At 38.0% G+C, this 9630-nt stretch overlaps 2 protein-coding genes across 3 annotated transcripts; one reads left to right on the forward strand and one right to left on the reverse strand.

Moving 5' to 3' along the window:
- Nucleotides 1-931: 931 nt before the first annotated feature.
- On the forward strand, nucleotides 932-3965 carry LOC117557759. Its single transcript, XM_034233737.1, has 2 exons — nucleotides 932-1048; nucleotides 2196-3965. The coding sequence occupies exons 1-2, from the start codon at nucleotides 974-976 to the stop codon at nucleotides 3963-3965; spliced, it is 1845 nt and encodes a 614-aa protein (XP_034089628.1). The 5' UTR covers nucleotides 932-973.
- Nucleotides 3966-6877: 2912 nt separating this feature from the next.
- LOC117557762 lies at nucleotides 6878-9291 on the reverse strand. 2 transcript variants are annotated; one of them, XM_034233738.1, is made up of 3 exons: nucleotides 9150-9291; nucleotides 7519-8463; nucleotides 6878-7332 (listed from the first exon to the last, which is right to left on the reverse strand). In XM_034233738.1, exons 2-3 carry the CDS (start codon nucleotides 7960-7962, stop codon nucleotides 7000-7002), a joined length of 777 nt encoding a protein of 258 aa, XP_034089629.1. In that variant the 5' UTR covers nucleotides 7963-8463; nucleotides 9150-9291; the 3' UTR covers nucleotides 6878-6999. The 2 variants fall into 2 exon arrangements, with proteins under 2 accessions (XP_034089629.1, XP_034089630.1); XM_034233739.1 differs by lacking the exon at nucleotides 9150-9291 and having other exon boundaries at nucleotides 7519-8531.
- Nucleotides 9292-9630: the final 339 nt, after the last annotated feature.

A 9630-nucleotide genomic window follows, 5' to 3' on the forward strand; every position in this document is an offset into this window, starting at 1 on the left:
ACTGCCGGCGCGGTCAGTGCTTCAACTCAGTGTGTGTGTGTGTGTGTGTGTGTGTGTGTGTGTGTGTGTGTGTGTGTGTGTGTGTTGGTCTGTGTGTGAGAGAGAATGTGTGTGTCTGTGTGTGTGTGAGAGAGAGTGTATCTGTGTGTGAGAGAGAGTGTGTGTGTGCGTGTGAGAGAGTGTGTGTGTGTGTGTGTGTGTGTGTGTGTGTGTGTGTGTGTGTGTGCGTGTGAGAGAGAGAGTGTGCGTGTGTCTGTGTGTGAGAGAGAGTGTGTGTGTGTGTATGTGTGTATGTTAGAGAGAGTGTGTGTGTATGTGTGTGTGTGTGTGTGTGTGTGTGTGTGTGTGTGTGTGTGTGTGTGTGTGTGTGTGTGTGTGTGTGTGTGTCTGTGAGAGAGAGTGTGTGTGTGTGTGTGTGTGTGTGTGTGTGTGTGTGTGTGTGTGTGTGTGTGTGTGTGTGTGTGTGTGTGTGTGTGTGTGTGTGTGTGTGTGTGTGTGTGTGTGTGTGTGTGTGTGTGTGTGTGTGTGTGTTAATTGTTACAGCTCAAATGCATTGCAATAACTTCCATGTTAAAAACAGACTTTAAAAAGCTGAATATTTTAAAAAGTATAACATATTTTGAAAAAGTTGAAAGTTTCCCATCATGTGTTGAAAAGGCTGAATAGTTTGATATTTGAATGGTTCCTGCATACGGAAGAGGATTAGGGCCAAATAAAAACATTTTTTGTGAGGATTTGAAAAAAATATTATTATTTTTTGTTCTGAGAAAAAAGTCAGAATTCTGACTTTAATCTCAGAATTCTGACTTTAATCTCAGAATTCTGACTTTTTTCTCAGAATTCTGACTTTAATCTCAGAATTCTGACTTTTTTCTCAGAACAAAAAATAAATAAATTATTTGGGAGAAAAAAGTCAGAAATACCGGTAACTCGAACCAGCTTCACTGCGATTTACACATTGCAGTAGGCAACAATGGAGGACGTGAGTGAATTTCTGCGCGCCAGAGGGGTCCAAGAGGAAACCATATTGCAAATGGAAGAACAAAAGGTGAGTTATAAATATATAAGTGTGTTTTGGGCGTTTGTAAAAACAACGAAAAGGCGTTAGAATATGAAATGCAGACATTGATGAGCTAGCAGCAAGTGCATTAGCTTATATGCTATGGCTCCCCCCCATCTAATTCAGTAAATAATGGTTTAGTTCGTTGACACGCAAGTTTGTGCTTGTTGGAACAGTGGCGACTAACCAAGAGCAACAGCCTGGTGGTTTTCATGTTTCTGTAGAGATTTCATTAAGTGTGTTTAACAAGGCAGCTAGCAGCTAGCTGAGAGCCTGACAGCTACCGCTCACCAGCCTGGCGGGGAAAAACCATGGGAAATACATATCGCCCAAACTTCTTTTTGTTTGCCATCATTACTTCAAATTATTTTTGCCTGTAACAGTTTAGAGATCAGTGGTCAAAGTACAACGCAAGGAGGCAGTTGCTAATTATATTCCCAAAATTCGCCCAGTAAAACCCCTCTCGGTACTGTAGCATTGTTACCACAGGGGTTTGGGCCATTGTCCTTGTATCCCACAATCACAGAATTATCAGCATATGAATATGAATCCTGCTGTACTGTCTGAAGGAGATTAAAACAGCAGGACAGTGTTGGTAATTGTATCTAGTATCGCTGCGTATCATGTCAGTCTCTAACGTTAACGTTACTGAAAGCTGCCGTTTGTGGGCCGCTGGCTCTGGCATAGGTGGGCCGTGGACTTTCACAGCGCCGGTACCGCATCCGCCGCCGCAAACACCCGCCGTTGCGAGGCTCTGGTGGCTCCGGCAGGTCCGGTGCAGCGGTGCTGTGAAAGTCCACCGCCGTTGCGAGTCTCCGGCTGTAATAATCCACTTTAAAAACACTTTTAAGGGTTATACTTATGTGAAGGTTATAAACTTTAGGCGGGTAACCAGGGAAACTAGTAGTTTCTGTTTTTTTCTAATAAAGTGACAACAGTACCATCATGGCAAAAACTGGCTTTTTAAGGGTTAATATTCTGAAAATTAATGAATGTTTAGTATTATGAACAGGACTGATTTGGTCTGCGAAATGGCAAAATAGTATATATCTATATATAACGATGTACAAGGGTTGACAATAGTTATACAATGTGCACAAACTTCATTGTGTTTTCTTTTCTTTCTTCTTTGCAGATTGACAGCGACGTCATTGGTCTTATGGATGATGCCACTCTTCAAAAATACATCCCCTCCTACGGAGACCGAATAGCCATCTTTAATCATTGTAGAAGTAAAAGGCCCACATCAAAGCGAAAAAAAGGCCTTTATGAAAGACTGAGGGAAAAAATGACAGTGAGATCGGAAAGTTCTCAAGGAAACGCATCAGGTACAGAAACAAGAAAAACACAGACAAAGAAGCTGAAAGCCACAAGAAATATTGAAATAGGCTGGATTCACAATGACACTAACACAACCAAACAAGTAAGGGCAAAACAAGGAGGTGGCACTAGAAAAATTAAACTATCAACTAATGCTGGTTTGAATGAAATCCTTGAAACAGGAAAGACACTATTTTTTCCTGATGGAATATCACCTAAAGGACCTGAATTAGAGTTCGACTTTGAGGTGTGGGATTTTAAACAAAACTGCCTTACAGCTGAAACATGCCCTTCAATTAGCACAATGTACGAAACTGTGCAAATGACAATGTTGCGATTTTACATTGCCACAAAGCGAAAACCTTCTGCAAACGCTGACAGCGACACAGTTGAAGAGACTTCTGAGTTTAATCTTGTCTCGGGTGAAAATGACGACTACACAGATGTCATTATTGTTTTGGACGACATACAGCGATCACTAAACATTTCTAGTGATCCTGAAATCACCTTTGGTCCTCATTTCGGCATCGAGGAAGATGAAGAAGACACACTCATATTTGAGAATGTTCCTGTCCCCGCCAGTCCACTTGAGGCAGAGAAACAACTAACAATCACTGTACATCATGCAAACACCCTAGCTGACATGATTACTGCCTTTTCTGATGCAGAGATTTTAAACAAATCATTGAATGTGAGGCGCATTCTCCCAGATAACAAGGAAGAAGCAGGCAGTGGTTCTGGGGTACTGAGGGATGTTCTCAGCTGCTTCTGGCAAGAATTCTATGAGAGATGCACACTTGGGACAACAGTTAAAGTGCCCTACATTCGCCATGATTTTCCTGCTGAAACATGGAAGGCAATTGGAAGAATCCTTTTGAAAGGTTACCAAGATTGTGAATATTTCCCAAACAAACTTGCACTGCCTTTCCTTGAACAGGTGCTGTTTGATAATGTGTACAGTGACCTCAAAGCATATTTTATGCAATTTGTGAGCAGCCAAGAACGTGAAGTTTTGATGCAAGCGCTGACTGATTTCACTGCAGTTGACACTGATGACCTTTTGGAGGTTCTCGACAGCTATGGCTGTAGAAGGAAAGTCAGCGCAGAGAATCTTCCTAAAATAATTGAAGAAATTGCCCACAAAGAGATGGTCCAAAAACCAATGTTCGTTATTGACTGCTGGAGGGAGATTAACCATCAACATCTCAACCTCAGTCCAGAGGCACTGACTAAGTTGTTGTCTGACCTGCAACCCACCACAAAAAAAGTCTGCAAACTACTGAAATTTGATGTTGATTTGACTACAAACCAAAAAGAGGTAGCAAATCATCTGAAAAGATTCATCAGAGAGCTAGATGAGAGTAAACTTCAGAAGTTTCTACGGTTCTGCACAGGATCTGATCTCATTGTGACCGACAGCATCTACGTGGGATTTGAGAAAATGACAGAGTTCACAAGAAGACCGATTGCACACACATGTGGGAATATTCTGCACATAGCTGACAGCTATGAGAACTTCCCAGATTTCCGTTCAGAATTCAATGCAGTTCTTGAGAGCAATGTGCGGGTTATGGACATTGTTTAGACTCCAACAACAATAACCAAACCAATCCAAACTGTTAAGAGTTTTTCATGTTCGAAGTAGTTGTGCAGAATTGCAAGTAATGGTGTGCTATACTGTATATTTGGGAAGCACTTCACCAGGACCTTTAATAGTTATAGAGAAGTCCAGCTGGCCAGAAGGGAGCCCATCTTTCACTACACAAACTTGGTGATGTGTTCACAAACTACAACAAACTTGCATATTGACTATTATTCTCCAGTTGCAGAACACAAACCTGACTTGACAGAAATGTAATTTGTTCATGTAATTCAAGACCTTTTAATACTGCTAAGATGTTTAAGGATTCAAACAAGAACAGTGGCATGCTTCATTGTTCTTATATGGAAACAGACAGTTGTAAAATACAATGTACTGTTTGCTCCCTTTTACTTTTTGTGTAAATTGTAAAATGATATGCCACTTACCCAGGTGAATAACTTGTGTAAAAGCATGAATGTGTAGCTAACCCCTTATCTGACCATTGACTGGAATATAAAGTTGCAAAGCAAGTGCCTTGTTCAAAGCATACTTGTTTATTTAGAACATATTTTATACTAGTGTAAAAAGTAATTAAGACATGTGCCAGTGCAATAACAATTATTAAAGTATCCAAAAATAAAAGATAGGTTTTGTTGCACACAACAATGCCTGCAAAACAGATGTTGAGACTTAATACAACTTACCTTCAGAATGTCTTTCAGTATCAAAGCAATACTTGCAATCTTAGTAAAAAGCAAACAATTGTAATCATAACTTCTCATAACTAAGATAATGGGTAGAAGACTAGTTCAGTCTGTTTATATGCACATCTGAGAGTTGTGTGTGTGTGTGTGTGTGTGTGTGTGTGTGTGTGTGTGTGTGTGTGTGTGTGTGTGTGTGTATCTACTTGTTTAGAAGAACCAACCAGTCCACCACTTGAAACTTTAACAAGACATTTGGAATCAAGGCAATGTGACACCTGAGGAAACATTTGATCATACAACATTTTAAGCATTATTTTTAAGATATTTGTTCCGTTTCTATATTTCACATCTTGTTTATTTAGAACATATTTTATACTAGTGTAAAAAGTAATTAAGACATAATCTTAAAATAATGCTTAAAATGTTGTATGATCAAATGTTTCCTCAGGTGTCACATTGCCTTGATTCCAAATGTCTTGTTAAAGTTTCAAGTGGTGGACTGGTTGGTTCTTCTAAACAAGTAGATACACATACACACTTTCCCTATACACACACACACACACACACACACACACACACACACACACACACACACACACCTCAGATGTGCATATAAACAGACTGAACTAGTCTTCTACCAGTTATCTCAGTTATGAGAAGTTATGATTACAATTGTTTGCTTTTTACTAAGATTGCAAGTATTGCTTTGATACTGAAAGACATTCTGAAGGTAAATTGTATTAAGTCTCAACATCTGTTTTGCAGGCATTGTTGTGTGCAACAAAACCTATCTTTTATTTTTGGATACTTTAATAATTGTTATTGCACTGGCACATTACAGGCAGATATTTGTTCCGTTTCTATATTTCACATCTTGTGGATCAACCAATAATTAAAAAAAGCAAAGCAAAAGGGCTGTAATTTTCCGGTCATCCTTGTGCGGAATTCTCATGTTTTGTTAAATGTTACTTTTAACATTGAAATGTAAGTTAAGGTTACATTGTGAATCAAATGTATTTTCTTACACCACATTTGTATGCAGGCCTTCGATTGAATGTTGATAAAGTTTCCTATTCTTATGGGTGATAGTGATCTTATGGGTGATAGTGATTGAATAAATAAGCTTTACAATAGTTGTTCCAAGACTTCTCTAAAATATCTTATAGTAATTCATATTTGACACTAATGTGAGAATTTAATTAGTCATGTGGCATTAAAAACAATGATAAAATAATTGAAAATTCATTAAGAACACTACCATTCTGTTTATCTATGCTTTGAGTTCTTGATGCCTTTTTTACAAATGTGTATTTCATTGTCTAGAAATGGTATCCTTTATTGTCTTAATAAAGTTAATTGTTTATTTTTGCCAACACTAGGTTGTAATGTTATGGTGATACAGGTAAAAGACTGATGTATATCAATACTGAGAACATATGATGAATACTGCACTGACATACTCATTGTATCAGCATTGGATACAATGTGCTCCTATTATTATGAACTCACAACCAAGCTTCCCAAAGTCGGTTCACCTCAAGTTATTACGGCTAAATTGTTTCATTGAGTTCCGAGAATACATAAATGTAACCACATTTTGAAATATAAGTAATTGAAATAAATAAAATGTGTTACTGCATAAAGACAATCTGATCCATTTAATGAATGTGTTATGCAAAAAGGTGTGAACGATGTATCTATTGGTTAAATCATTCAATTTGTGCTTACACTTTTACAAGAATGTGATCAGACATTTTTAGTAAAAACAATGGAGTTATACTGAAAAATTAACATGTTCATTATTGTATGCATGTGGCAATCAATAAGTCATTCTCAAGTGATGTTTGTATTCACCAATAAATGGCACTAGCAGGTTTGTTATGTCAGCGAATGGCGTTGTTATCCTTTCTTAAAGGAGGAAGTTTGCCCAGTGTAAGCAAAGCCGTCTCAGTTGCAGCAAACTACATGGCAATATTAATGACTGGTCCCTTACTGTTTTTAGAGCGCACATGAAATAATCTGGCAACTGAGTGAAAATTAGCAATCAGTTGTTACCATTGTGTGGTACATTATTTGTGTATACAATGTAGAAAAATGTAACAAAGATTTGGCCCATACATACAGTAGGCTACCATTAAAAAAAACTGTTGAAAAGCTGTAAAGAAAAATGAAAATAGTGCTGAGAGACAAACATTTAAGGAATACATGAAATACCATTGACTATGATTTTTATTGATACATTTTTGACTAAATAATTACTTATTTTTTAAGGTCAGTTTTGTCCTGAACAGTATTTTGTGTTTTGCATAATGACATGTACGCTACATGTACCCTTAATCAAATACTTGTCGTCGTATTTCATCTCGTAACAGGATGTATAGATCAGCTGCAGCAAATGGATCTGCTGGATCATCCCATCCGTTTTCCGCCATGAGTAGACAACACAGTTCAAAAACAGTTTCATCGCACGGAAACTGGCCTTTGGGAGTACACTCTAACATACACAAATGGACCTCCTCCATGGCAATAGGTTTGAGTCTATCCTCAGCACTGTGCAACTCTGGGAATGAGTACATAATCACTGGCCGACCAGATGCTGTGTCATCAGTTGATCTTGGTCTGATTTTGTGGGAATTCCAGGTGTTGACCACTTCATCAAGTTCATCCTGCATAGAAAAAAAGCACAGTAAATGTAGACGACATGTCTTAAGAAGCTTTCGGACATAACTTCTACCTGTCTAGATGGAGGCTGAGGTTGCTGCAATGTCCACGAACATAGTGAATTATAATATTATTATTACTCATACTACTTTTATTAATGACTAATCTCAGAAATAAATAAAATATTTTACCTGAACAAGATTAAGGTAACAGAATTGGATAAGACTTTTGTCCAAAAAGTCTCCTGTGAAGTGGCCATCTTCCTGGAGAGTTTGGAACAGGTTCATCCAGAACTGCGCACTCTGTTTGCGGAGTATACCCCACCATCCTTCAATGCGCTGGTTTGCTGTGCTTCTTCCATAAAGGAAACTTCTCTCCCCAGCAAAACTGTCTGGGTGGTTCCTTCGCAAAAACATCTGCATTTCTTCAACAGAAACATTTTCCGTGCCCCTGTCTGCACGAATCCTCTCTGGACATCCACCTATACCTGAAACTGTTTTGATAAAGTAACTTGCAACTACTTTAGGATCACTGTTTGTGATATAGGCTTCCATCCATAACACATAGCGGCTAAAACCATCTATACAGCCGTTGATGGCAATGCCATAGGGCTTTAGTTTATCATAACCATCCATGTGCCAAAGTGCATTTGGCCCTCTGCATCTGTACTGACGTCTTCTCAAGCGGTGGGCTCGTCTTAATTCCACACCTTGTGGATCAACCAGTTTGATGATGCGTCTTATGCTATCTTGTGACACAACAAGAGATGAAGCCAACGGTATCCCTGCATCTGTCCATTGGTCATGATCTCATGCTGTACAAAAGCTAGCACTTCCTCCAAGTCAGACTGGTTCTTCCTCCTGAACAGGTTAAGTCTTTTACAAATTCTCTTTAATGTTCGGACACTAATTACAATGTGATTAGTGTGTGCCAAAATAGCAAGTATTTCTTTGTTACTTAGGGAAAGTCTGAAGTATAGTTTAATTAAGTCATCCAAATCCGGCTCTGCAGGCATTGTTGTGAGCAGCGCAGCAAACTGATGTAATGCAGAATATAAAGAGGACAATTTGGTATTCGTAGGAGGGGTTGTAATATGGCAGTTGAATTGTACATCAGACAATAACGTTGCTTTTAATCTGCAAAAAAGAAAAGAAAATATATTGTTTAAATATTGTAAGGTTAAGACTCTTCTTCCTATTTTACACAGTATACGCTCAGTAAAAGTGTCCATTACGGAGTACGGATCTTATTTATCAGGAACACTATATGCAGGAACACAAATCCTACCTTTAATTTAAAGCCAGAAAGTGTTAAACACTCTTACTGTTAACCTCACTAACTTGTTTCATAAAATGCGTATATATAGGCATATATATATATATATATATATATATATTGTAAAAAAATACGCATTTTATGAAACAAGTCTAGAATGGAGTAAGACAGTTGTGGTTGTGGGCCACAACCACAACTGTCTTACTCCATTCTAGACGAGATGATGTTTGAGATGTTGATCATTTTGATGGTTAATAGCCTTCTGATTGTCAGCTAGCTGCCTTGTTAAACACACTTAATGAAATCTTCTCTACAGAAACATGAAAACCACCAGGCTGTTGCTCTTGGTTAGTCGCCACTGTTCCAACAAGCACAAACTTGCGTGTCAACTAACTAAACCATTATTTACTGAATTAGATGGGGGGGGAGCCATAGCATATAAGCTAATGCACTTGCTGCTAGCTCATCAATGTCTGCATTTCATATTCTAACGCCTTTTCGTTGTTTTTACAAACGCCCAAAACACACTTATATATTTATAACTCACCTTTTGTTCTTCCATTTGCAATATGGTTTCCTCTTGGACCCCTCTGGCGCGCAGAAATTCACTCACGTCCTCCATTGTTGCCTACTGCAATGTGTAAATCGCAGTGAAGCTGGTTCGACAGTTACCGGTATTTCTGACTTTTTTCTCCCAAATAAAATATTTTTTTTTTGTTCTGAGAAAAGAGTCAGAATTCTGAGATTAAAGTCAGAATTCTGAGAAAAAAGTCAGAATTCTGAGATTAAAGTCAGAATTCTGAGATTAAAGTCAGAATTCTGAGATTAAAGTCAGAATTCTGACTTTTTTCTCCCAAAAAAAATAATGTTTTTTTGTTCTGAGAAAAAAGTCAGAATTCTGAGATTAAAGTCAGAATTCTGACTTTTTTCTCCCAAAAAAAATAATGTTTTTTTGTTCTGAGAAAAAAGTCAGAATTCTGAGATTAAAGTCAGAATTCTGACTTTTTTCTCAGAACAAAAAATAATAA

Source organism: Gymnodraco acuticeps, unplaced genomic scaffold (genome assembly GCF_902827175.1).
Source record: "Gymnodraco acuticeps unplaced genomic scaffold, fGymAcu1.1, whole genome shotgun sequence".
Taxonomy (NCBI): Eukaryota; Metazoa; Chordata; class Actinopteri; order Perciformes; family Bathydraconidae; genus Gymnodraco; species Gymnodraco acuticeps.